Raw genomic sequence first — 12,432 nt, forward strand, 5'->3', positions numbered from 1 at the left:
TGTTTGTTATTTTTTTTTCCCAGTTAGTTAGAGGTTCTGAGCCCTGAATGGTGAGGGGGCTGCCAATGTCATTCTCTTGACACAGTACACAAGTTTCGGTCTCATGCAACCAAATAAAATTCAGGCAGAGGATGTGATTTTCAGTTTCATGTGTTAAAACTCCTAAAGTCTTAATGACAAAAAACATCTGTACTTGTTCTTGAGTTAATTAAGAAGCAGCTGTTTTAGCAGCTTCTGCACTGTTCCCTGAGAGGCAGACACAGCTCCTCATTACACTACAGTGCCTGGAAGAGTCTGATCGAATGTTGAATACAGCTGAATAAAATCTCTTGTAGAAGTAAACGTCTGTCCACCCACCATTATCAGTTTCCCCCTTCTTTCTCTAGTTAGGTTGTTACACTACCATTACACTGAGAAAGAGTGCTCTGCTTAGAAATTCCTCTTTCACTATGAAGTATTTCATCAAGTTAAGGACCAAGTATCACTGCCTTGCACAGGGAAAAATTCAAGAAAGCTAAAGAGAAATGGAAAGGGAAGAAACAAATCATTACAACAGGTGTTTTTAGATCTCTCAGCGTATCTATTAAAGAACTCATTATCAATTTCAAATGTATTCAGTCTTGTTAAATACTTGGCACCAATGGAGATCAACTATAACATCATCTTAATAGTTTAAGAGGACACAGGTGGTGGCTTTACCAGCAAAGCATGAAAAGTCCAGCTCCTTTCAAAGTGAACGCAGAATCAAGTGCAACTCCTTTAAGTAAGGGCTTCGATTTTGCTGGCAGAAAGGCAGGGCAACTGTCCATTACCCATATAACTCACAGAACCTTGGAGGGGAAAAAATGTACCTTATTTTCTTTTTATTTTTCCTTGATATTTTGTATCTCTTGACATCTTCAATGTTAGACAAGCAGCAGCCAAGAGGACTGCTTTAGTGTGATTCACTGGCTGTGCACATCCCCGTCAATGATGTCAGAAACGGCATCAGGTCTTGGTAGTTGATATGCACTGCAAGTTATGATTGTTTTGGGGTTTTTCTGTCATTAACATGACTACCGCAGTCCATCAGAAAACCTCACTGGACTTCCCTGAGCTCACAGAATTCCATCCTGTATTATACCATTCTCTTCAACTAACTCAAGATGATGTAGAGGACTCCTTATCTTTTATACTAGATTTAAGTGCTTTTCTTGCTGAAGAAATTGCTTTTTAAGACCTTGAATTCTAGTTGTAATATTATGAGGATTTTACTTTATGGTTGTATGAAACTTTTTAGCTTTAATGTCAAAGTTCTTTAATTACTGCACATAGTTTTTCTGCATAAGTCATTCATTGTAAGTCATTTTATGAGTAATGGCAGCATGAGAAGTAAAGGTTTCAAAAGTTGTAACTAAAAGCAAGGCATCCAAAGTTATTATCCTAGCATAAAACTAAAGGGCTAGTAAAAAAAAAAAAAAAAAAAAGGTAGACATAACTCTCTTGGAAGGAGCAGCACTTTAGGCTATTTGACAGTTACAACATTTTCTTCTCTGTATCTTCAAAACTACTAAACAAAACTATCGTAGAAAAAAAAACCCAAACCAAACCACAAGAAAGCCCAGCCTCAGATCCCAACAAAATACCACTGAGAACATGAGGAATAAAGGCAGGCAGGGAGGAGTAATCTTTAAAAACTGTTACATTCTTAAGAAAGAGGGAAGATGGTGACATTCCTTTATTTCATGCCTCAACAGTTGTCATGAGAATTGAAACACAAGAATGGGTTTTGTCACAAGGAACTTCTCCTTCAATGTGGATGTTTTCTCCTTGTAGCCAGGAAGAGTGACATGGCCAACTACAGGAACCAGCAGGGTTATAAAGCAGTAACTCACCTCTCGCTTCATTCAACTGTTAGGAACAGATTGTAAAGCTTAATACCATGCTGTTGATCCCTTTCTTTCTGGAGAAAGGAGATAAGGAAGGCCAGGCTAGGTAATGCCGTATTTGCAGGGTTTATGAGATCCTTAGGAAGCATGTTCTTAACTGATTAACTAATTCTGCAGGTAATCCCAACTGTCCCAAGAGAAAGTTACAGATGTCAGCAAAAATACAACAGCATTTATTGCTCATATAGCTTTTGACAAAAACTGGAAGAGGTGACACTGCTTTTTATCTGCTGATTTGCTTAAGAATTTTGCAATGTAACAACTGGTCTGCAATGGGGTGAGATAGTGACAGGAATATGAAAACACAGTTGGCCTTGTTCGTTACAAATAGAAGAATCAGATGGCTTTCTTCATTCAATGTCTTAAGCAAACAGCTCCTAATATAGGAAGTTTCTGAATGAAAGAGCTTGAAAAACTAAAGACAGACTTAGTCCAGCTTCTTTTGCTCTCTTCCTTTCTAGCAGTCTAGAAAGTGGAAGCTGCTTGCAGTGATATCATCACGACTAAATACTGTGAAATCTTTTCTAGTTTATAGGAGAAACTAAAGAAAAGCTGCTGCTGAAGTCACATCCCTGCCCTGGTTACAGGAAGTTCCTAATTTCAAAAACAAAGTTTTGTAATTATGAAAACATAACGTAATACAGATGACAGTAAAAATAAAAGCCTCACTTACTCTGGCAGATTTCAGTGACAGAAACTCAGGTCTAGCAAAGGACACTTTTTCTCCTCCAGAGAGGGGAGAAGGCTGACTAATTCAGTACTACATTTTTTGTTGTTGTTCACTATCTGTTCCATACACACCTTAGTCAGTCAGTTTGTATTATTAGGTTACATGGATACATCTATAAACAGTAAATTCATTTGGATGAACTGGGTAAAAAACACAGAAATCCACCATGACTGCTCAGTGAAATTCTTTCAGTGCTTACAATGAAAGTGTGGCATATGTTGGTGTAAGAGTCACCACAAGAAGCTGGGTGAGAGACTGAGTGATATTGCATGTTTCTGCTTTTCTCAGTACACTGTTTACTAGAGAGATCTGCAAACAATAGTGTATTTGAGAGAATGGATTGAAAAATAGCTACTATTAGCTCTCAAAAAAAATGAGGCAACATTTCATTGTTGAGCCTTTTACAGAACATTCAACAAAATTTCTGTAGCTGATAAGTTTGATGATATGCCCATAAATTATTTAAGAACATAGGTTTTGGAAAACATTAAAAGTTTTCTCAGCATTTAAGCTTTGGACAAAGCAAGTGTGGAATGAAGAGGCTGATAAAGCAGAAATAGCAGATTTTTATACATTTTAAGGCTAAAAGGATCCTCTCTTATAATTTATATTAAAGATAAGTGCCATGCCTGAAGTCCCATAAGCCTCTGTTGATTCCTACCAGAGATTCACAGACTTTTTTTCAGTTGTTTGGAACTGAAAAATCTTTGAAGACTGAGGAAGAGCCAATTCTTTCCAGTTTCATCTTGCCCTCCATCTCTGTTATTAAACAGGATGCACAATTTGATAACAAGCAGAGCATACTCACATTTGGAAACTCAGTGTTTGTTTCTATACTTTTATGTGGGCAACTACAAAAAAAAAAAGAAGTGGAAAACCATAATACTGTAACTTAAAACTAACTTTGAGTTCCTTATGGCTCAAATGTTTCTGACAGGAAGAAGTCTGCAAAGTCCTACCTAAAAATCTAATCTCTTTCACTTCCCTCTCAACTGTTTCAGACCTCTTTAGCTCTATTCCCCCAAATTTTCTCTTCTGTCGTGATCTACAAGTACAGTTCACACTGTCCTGGCAAACCATGTGCTCACACATTAATAGTAAGAATTCTGATGAATTTTTCTCTTATGTTTATCTCCTATGGTACAAGGTATGCCTATGGTACAAGGAACAGAATGTGTCAGAGCTGCCAGCAGAGATACTTCCTAGGAAATAGGAATGACACAAATTACCCACTTAAGCCAGCAAAGATCTGCTAGGTCAAAGTACAAACCAGCAGGAATGTTAACAAAAAAACAGTATTTGAGTCAGGTTAGCACATTACTCCCTTTTTAGAAAGGATTTTTCACAACATATTCCTAAGTTTTGGCATTGGAACATAAAGCTATCAGAAACACTAAACATCTTTATAGTTTGTAGGGATATATTCAGCATTGACTGAAATTCAGAAAGCCCCAATCCAATAAAAGCAGTGCAGTGTAAGATGTCTGGAATTATTTGAGGACAGTCTTCCATTTGCCTGTTTCAAAGTTCATAATAGAAAAGGTATCACTGGACAGAAGTTTTCAAAATATACTCTTTAGATCACATATACTCCATGGGCTGCTTGCTGCAGGCCCACTGAGAGACAGATGGCCAAATCCATTGTCCTGGTTTCCATTTGATAGCTTGTTTTAAGAGATAGAAGTGTATGATGTGAATGCAGTAAGCTAATATTACTCCCTAGAAAAGAAGTTGATGAATCTAAAGTTGAAATTTCCAAACATTAAAAAGCACTGATGGGAAGGTGTTGCACCAGTAATCCTAAGTAGAAAATAAAAAGAACAATGCAAGTTAAGATGCAAACCAAAACCACCTTACTATGAGGTAAAGCATATTAGGAAGTTACCTGAGAACTGGCTTAGAGCATTGTAGAAACACAAGAAATTAAACAGTTAAAAGAAAGAATGGAAATGACAGCTCAGAATTTGATTTATTGTACATCAGCAGCTTCAGACTGTGGTATTATCAACTGGACTTGTCAGGAAACTTATAACCACTGCTACTGTTTGAGTAATCCACAGAGAACAACTTTTTGCACTTACCTTGTTAAAGACAGAATAGCAGGATTGTGCTTTATTTTTCTGACGAGTAAGGGCCAAAAGTGTCCCAGATAAATAAAATCCTTGCAGCACTGCACAATCACCAATACTCATCTACCTGCTATTTCAAGTGAGCTCACAAAATGGTTAGTTAAAAATGTAAAAACAAAATCACCTGCAGAGCAATCGTGGTATTCTTCGCAGGATATTTCCCCACCAGTCCTTGTTCTTTGCGTTTCTTGAATTTCCTAAAGTAGTCCTGTATCAGGAAGGTGGCATAGAACTTCCCCACGGTTACCTCATCATCTAAATGAACAGACCAGACAGATCTCTCCCAAGTCAGCACATTTATCAATAGCCTGTACACTCATACCTGATTTGGGGGGAAAAATGTGATGGCTGCAACAAGTACTACGCTTCCAGCTTACAGCAATGAAACCTGTAACTATCTCAAAAGCAATGTTTTAGCAAGCAGTTTTGGCTCATTCTGTTCCGTGAAGTCATCCTTAATAAAGTAAATACAGTACTTGACCAAGTCTAAGGTACTTGTAAGTAAGTTTGTATAAGTTTCTAACCAAAAACGTAAACATGTTTGTATATGTATAGATGCTGAGAGACTGGGTTTAGGTACTTAGAATAAATGGATTAAATTATAAGCTACTATAATTTACATATATTTTTGTTCATAAGAGTGACTCTATAAAAACAAACAAAAAACCCAAAACAAGCAAAAAAAAAGAGCGACCCCCCCCCCCAACCAACCAAAACCACACACCTAAAACAAACAAAAGTCTTCCTTAAAACACCACTCTTCTTTTCTCACTGCTGAACCAAATTTGCTCAGTCAGCATATCAATGTAGCATTGTTCTGACCACAAGGATGTGAATATTTACAGCCTGCTTCACCATGTAAACATTTTGCTGGTGTCATGCCCTTACTGTAATACCTGAGCATCTTCCAGTTTGAACTTTGTGGCACAGATGCTCACATTGGGCTATATCTTCTGCTATGTTACTGTCAGCCAATAAGACAGATTCTAGACTCTGAGGAAATCCCAGAGAGGATACAATTTCATATATTGTCTATGAGGCTTTTTAAATGAAGATGTGGTCTTTAGCCACTTTCTAAATAGGTGATAATAATAACAGTGAATATGAAACCACATGGTGCTTTCCCACACTACTGTATTGTATCACTTCTGAGATGTTGATAGAAATGAAAGTATCTTCCATCAGTTAATTCAGCATAATTCATAAGATACACAAATCACAAGTGCTGTAAAATCTGGTATTTTTACAGAGTCACTATTGTGAACAGAATCCAAATTTCAAAGCTTTCAGAGTTCAAAGGCAGATGTCTTATGGGAGTATTGAAATCACCTGGTTCATAGCACGTTAAGAACCTATGTGCCTGTTTTATGAGTCTCATTGAACCATTCAGCTGTCCAAGTTTGATCTCTTGATGAGTAATGCTTGCCAGAAAACTACAAATAGTTTTCTATTCAAAAACATTGCTTTTGTTTTCACATACTTTTTGTTTGCTTGTTTGTTTCCCCTGGAGTTATCTGGCATGAAGTTAGTTATTTCTTTTTCTGCTGTGTTGCCTATCTCCATTTTTTTCAGGATCTTCAGATAACTATTTGTGACACAGTTGCAAGTTGGCTGTGTTATACATAAAGGAGAGCTAGCGTGTTTTAGGCATCAAAGCTCTCTCCATTGTTAAAGCCCACAACCTGATGGGCAGTAAATTCCCATCTTTCCAGCTGCCCTTGCTGGAACAGACAGGTGCTTAACACATCTCAAGATCTGGGTTACTCTGTATAGTAAGTTGTGACTTGAGCAAACATGGAAAATCTAACATGCCCAGACACATTTTAACACATCTTTGTTAGAAAGCATAGATTTACTTTTATGTAATTTTTCTCCATGTTTTAACTCTCTAATGGAGCTTTAGGATATACTTAAGTTTGTTTTTAAATTTTGTTTTGTGGATTATTTTTTGTTTACATATGAACACATTCTATTAAGCAAGCTTTTTGTCTAATTGATCGTCATACACCCATTAAGATTTAATTGAAAGGGTTTACTTGTGTCCTTGTTTTATCAATAATTATACATCCCAATGTATCTCATTAATGATAGTATTTCTAATAGTAATTTTTGCTTGTAATATGACAGGTTCTGCTAATGTTCATTTCACTGTTTCTTCTATCTGTGATTTGCTTTCATGAATAAAAAGGACGGGGAAATCCAATCCATGTACAATACTGTTTAGAGTAATTTTTACCTCTGTGACAAAATTTATCTAAAAGTGAATCTTTTACCATACAAAAGAAGTTCCTCTGAAGGAGGCTGTATGCATGTGATAAAGTACAAGCTTTAACTTCAGTAAAAATGCACCATGGATGTATTCTCTCAGCATTCTATTTGTCTTTTAAATTTATGAAAGCAAAAACAATTATAATAATTGCTTTAAAACATCTTGGTTGGGAGATCAGTCTGTTGCAGGAAATATCTCAGCACATTAAAGAGCCTGCTCTGCCAAATACTGACATCTTGTCAAAGGTCTGAGTCTGTCCAGTTCCCACTAGGAATTAGCAGGAACTCCATAGCTCAAAGAAAGTCCACCAGTCTATATATTCAGTCTCAGCAGTAAAAAGCTTTTTAATTGACTACATGAATCTAATTTCTAACCTTTTTGTAAACACTGGGCTTTGATATTCATCTGTAATCTCCTTTGGCTGCTCTTCAGGAGAGTAATGGTGTCTTGTATTAGGAAGAGATCGCTTATAAAACATCTAATCTAAACTTGCCTCCCTTAGTTTACCTGAATTCATTGGTCTGTGACATAGTCTTGGTCACAGAACTACAGAATGTTAGGGGTTGGAAGGGACCTCAAAAGATTTAGTCCAACCCTCCTGCCAGAGCAGGATCACCTAGACCAGATCACACAGGAATGCATCCAGGTGGGTTTTGAATATCTCCAGAGAGGGAGACTCCACAACTGGGCAGCCTGTTCCAAACCCATCAGATAAGCCTTTTCCCACCCTTTACAGTATTTCATTTCAAGTATTTGAACAGAACTTTTAAGGAAGTGATATAGCAAATAGCTCCCAGAAAGAGCAAGCACACAGAAGTGACAGATTTGCTATAACATATACTACTACGTGTTGCATTTAGAGCGTCTCTCAAGTCAGGCTATGACACTGCACGACTACTGACTGTACCTGTGGTGACTATATCTGCAAACTCTCAGTATGCAGAAAAGAAAGGCCCTCACTGATCACTCTGGACATGCAACAACTTTTTATAAGCACGTTAGATGGATACATTACTAGTTTGCCAAATTGTGCGTGCCAAAGTCTGGATGTACAAACAGGACGCATGTGTACTTCACAGGCACAGTCAGTTGTACTGCAAACGTGCACACAAGAGTTGAAGCCTGGCCAAGGGGGCCATCCTTGACTTTGTTTTGTGAATAACACACATATAGCCATGTACATATAGCCATGTACAAGGAGGCAGCTAAGCATAACTGACCACGGAATAGACAACTCTATAATTACAATTAGTGGCAGCAAAAGGAATCACTTCAGCAGGAAGCTTTCGGAATAGGGCAAAAAGTACTAGGCAAGATTAAATGAGCTAGCAGGTAGAGATTAGAGAATTTAGAGAATACTAGTGAATCCTTAGTGTCTTGTATATATTTCTCATAGTCTCCAGTCTTCAAAGAATGTTAACTCATTCAGGCATTTGATCAACATTCTGTGCTTTTGCAAAGCAGTTTCATTTTTCTGTACTGAAAACGTGTTGTTAACGACTAACAGTTTAATTAAGTTATTGTAATGAGTTATTTAACCAGTACCAAAAACAACCAGTACCAAACTGTTCATTTTGAGTGCACTGATTTGTAATCCCAGAAAAAAAAATGCCAAACAGATTATTTCCATCATTTGCTCCGCAATTTATTGTCCTGTTTGTGTTCTGGAGGCATGGTCAGGAGCACATGAAGGATCAAGCATTCAGTAATACCACCAGAAGTAATACTGGAGGAAAATATTATAAACTAGACCACTCAATACTCTTAAGTGTACGTGGTTTTCATGTATTGAATTTGGATGCTATGTTCATTTATAGAAACTAATTTCTATTGCATACATAGCTATTTTACACTCCTATGGCATATGAATGTGAAATAGCTGTATTCCTCTTTTTTCTAGGTGGGTTACAATATTTTCAGTTTTCAGGTAAGTCACAACCAGGTCCACAGAGAAACAAACCAAACTGAGATGAAAAATTAATAAAATTTAAGGACTTCCCAACATATTCTTATTTGTACTGGGTTGAAGAAGCCATACAGTTTCCTGCAGTGATCCAGGTTCTTAGCCTTCTAGCTATACTGAAGAGCTACATTTGCAGAATAAATATTAGCAATGAATTTTAGTACAGCTGAAAATAAATAGCTTATATTCAGCAATGAAATGAAGCTGAAGTTAACAGTGAATTACTATGTAAGATTAGTTCTAGGAATGTAATCTTCACAGATTGTCAGATTGATTTAGGCAGGCACGGCTCGCTATTCTGAAGCATACATCTCTATTTTCAGTTAAAAAAGGTAGGGGAATCAAGTTGGCAAGAGGCAACACTAATTCCATGCCACCACCCTAAAACAGAATTGCTTCAGAATATTCGGAAAGACTCATAGTTGAAAGGAACAGAGGCTGCAGAAAAAGCTCAAGCACATAGTTACAACAATAACAAAGCAGTTCATCTATGCCATGCAAGCACTTAGGTGTAAGGCTAAAAACAACAGAGTAGAGCACAAAAAGTTGTTTTAAATGTGCAGTATCAGTTCCCCTTTGGATAGTCAAGTTTGCTGGATTTTTGCCTTCCTCCTCACTATTATTTGGCAGTCACCACACTGACAGCAAGTGGCTCCCACCAGCGACAAAACTACCACTGCTTCCTGGGTCATGCTGAACAGCAGTGCAGCCAGCATGCTCCTCCTCCCCCAGGGACTAAGAGTGTCACCTTCAAAAAGGCATCAGACTCCACCAGCACTGGGCCTGGGATCTTGAGTCTGCTTCCAAACCCGAGTCTGAGCAGTCTTGAAAGCTGCTATAACACTACAGAAGTACAATCAGCTAGGGACTAGATGTCTAGATACATATCCTGGGTGTGGGCAACAGTACAACAGATCCTGCACCTTTAAAACTTGAAAAAGCACATATAATCCAGTCACCTAAACCTACACTACAGCATATTAATAAGAATGTATATATTGAAAAAGGATAAATATATATATTTGAATATATATATTTAAAAAGAAAGAGGTAAGAAATATCTGACATGACATTTTACAGCACGTAGGAACAACTACTATACGTGCCTTGTAGTTCTTGCAAACATAATGGTGCCATTCAAATTTAGATTCTTTATATGGTCCATATTCATACCTCAGTCATACTAGCATAAATCTGAACCATTTCCATTATCTATGGAACTGCTCTGATTTAAACTAGTGTAACTAAGGCAATTCGGTCTCTTATTTTATTAATTTAGCAATAAATAAATATTTTAAATTGGTCATTTGTTTTTTTCATATTCTCCCAAAAGTATCCAACATATACAAGGATATAAGCTATAATGTAGTGTATGTTGTCCACCTCAATTAGTATGAAACGTGGTGTTTTGTTCAATGCCTTGAAATCAAACTAAGTTCAGTTTATTTTGCTGAATGACTTTAAATCAAGCCTAAATTTAGGTATAGTAAAATATTTTTTTCAAGTGATAAAACAAGCATAGCATTTTCCTCTATCATTGATCCAAGGAAGTTTTACTTATCAGCCTTATATGTGTTATGTACTGTTACAGGATATAATTATCTCTGTATTTATTTTGTTATTATTGTTTGTGGTCCTTCAATGACATCATAATTGCAAAAGTTAACAATTTTACTTCTTTGGCTCCTAACAATCTAGATAGACCAAAATGCACAGAGAACAGCATATTGCAAAACTTATCTGACTGACCGCCAGCTGGAGGAACAACTTGGTCAAGTAATTTCATGCTCGTTTTCTTCCATATTTTCTTTATAACTGCTCTAAGTTCTTCATTTGCTTGTTCTAGATTACCTAGGGCAATGAAATAGAAAAACAGAACATGGCAATTACACTCCAACCAGCTGCAAAGAATGATGCTTTGCATATTAATTAGCTGTATACAAATAAAGACAGCAATACAGGTGATTTGCAGCAACCCTAAGCTACAAGTAGGAGATAATACTACTACAATAACTTGAAGAGAAGAAAGGGCATAAGCCAGTGAACTCCTGGGGCTTTCAAATCAGTCTCTGGAGTACAGCAGAGGTTAACATTAATTTATAAATCTTGGCTCTTCTCTGTCACTGCTTAGTAACTTCCACCTAAATTGCGCAGAAAGTGATGACTTGCTCTTTACAAGCCACTTCTTTCTTGATCCAAAGCTGTGCCTTCATTTGTTTAATCATAGTAATTAGTCAGTTGTACAGGCTTGAAAGTTCAGGCAGCTGACTTCTGGGCAATTTGTCATCTCTTGCAGCACTCACCTAAGATACAGCAGTGCCTGAGGGGGCTTACTCTAATAAGTCTGTTACTGGCAGTGGAACTCAAATTCTGCTGAGAATGGCAGAAGACATGGAACAGAAAGCGAAAAGATGATAAAAAAAATTAAAAATATTAAAGTAGAAAGCAAAATTCTTTGAATCATACTACTATTTTGAAACCCCTTTCCCTTTCTGATGTAAATTGCAGAAATCCATTCAACCCAGTCAGAACTGGCCTCGAGGCTTTCAAGCATATAAAGGTTGTAATAATACCAGTGTGGGATTCAAGCCACCACATAAAGTGAAGGAGGAGAGGGGAACTCATTCACTCCTGTTATGTCACCAGTGCACGGTTTTATCTGACCAGACAAAAGCATATAATAATTCCTGAGATTTCTTTGGTTCTGGCCTCACTATCCCCTTCCTTTTCTAGCAAATCATTCCTGGCAACTGTGAATATAACACATGAACCAACACCAAAATGAAACCAGTGAGACTAAAGCAGCCTTACTCAGGCCCAACAAAATGAATAAACTGTAATTTCCTGATGGTAGCTTCTTGACAAGTGCAGTAAAGGCTTAACAATTAAGAAACTTACCTTCTGTTTTTATCTTTAGAGCAGTCCTAACCAAAGCAAACAAAGTAGCATTGAACATGACAGTTCCATCACTGTTTAATGGCATATTCATGGCTACCAACCTCTGTAAATGAGAAAGGAAAACAAATTTTGATGTGGCTGTGTTTGCGAAAAAAAACTTCTTTAATGTTTATTTCTGTAAAGCTAATGTATTAAAAAAATAATATTCAATGAGAGGCATAAAAATTACGTAAGTCTTCAAAAAAAGGTTGATTCTTCCATCCCAGCTGCATGTAACAACCACCTAATATCACTTCTCTCTGATATTAATCACATGCATGCTTACACAAAAGTTGGAACTGTCCAGCAGTGTGAAATGGGCTTTCCTCTTTGGGTTACTCCATCTCTGCATTAGAGTGTTCATCTTTCAGAGCAGTATCACTGACCCTGTCTGTCAGAAGGACACTATTTAATCTGTCAAAATATTTTCCTAATGTCTGACTTAGATTTTCTTCTGTTCTAGTTGAAAAGCATGG

At 37.0% G+C, this 12,432-nt stretch overlaps 1 protein-coding gene across 1 annotated transcript in view; it reads right to left on the reverse strand.

Annotated features, from left to right (window-relative positions):
* The window catches only part of CACNA1D (calcium voltage-gated channel subunit alpha1 D), a 185,011-nt gene that overhangs the window by 17,991 nt on the left and 154,588 nt on the right, over positions 1 to 12,432 (reverse strand). The window contains exons 40-42 of the mRNA XM_054387621.1: positions 11,918 to 12,020; positions 10,769 to 10,870; positions 4,912 to 5,042 (exon numbers count right to left, since the gene is read on the reverse strand). Of these exons, the coding sequence (XP_054243596.1) occupies positions 4,912 to 5,042; positions 10,769 to 10,870; positions 11,918 to 12,020 (336 nt within the window). The remainder of the gene's footprint in view (positions 1 to 4,911; positions 5,043 to 10,768; positions 10,871 to 11,917; positions 12,021 to 12,432) is intronic.

This window comes from Indicator indicator, chromosome 15 (assembly GCF_027791375.1).
Source record: "Indicator indicator isolate 239-I01 chromosome 15, UM_Iind_1.1, whole genome shotgun sequence".
Classification (NCBI taxonomy): Eukaryota; Metazoa; Chordata; class Aves; order Piciformes; family Indicatoridae; genus Indicator; species Indicator indicator.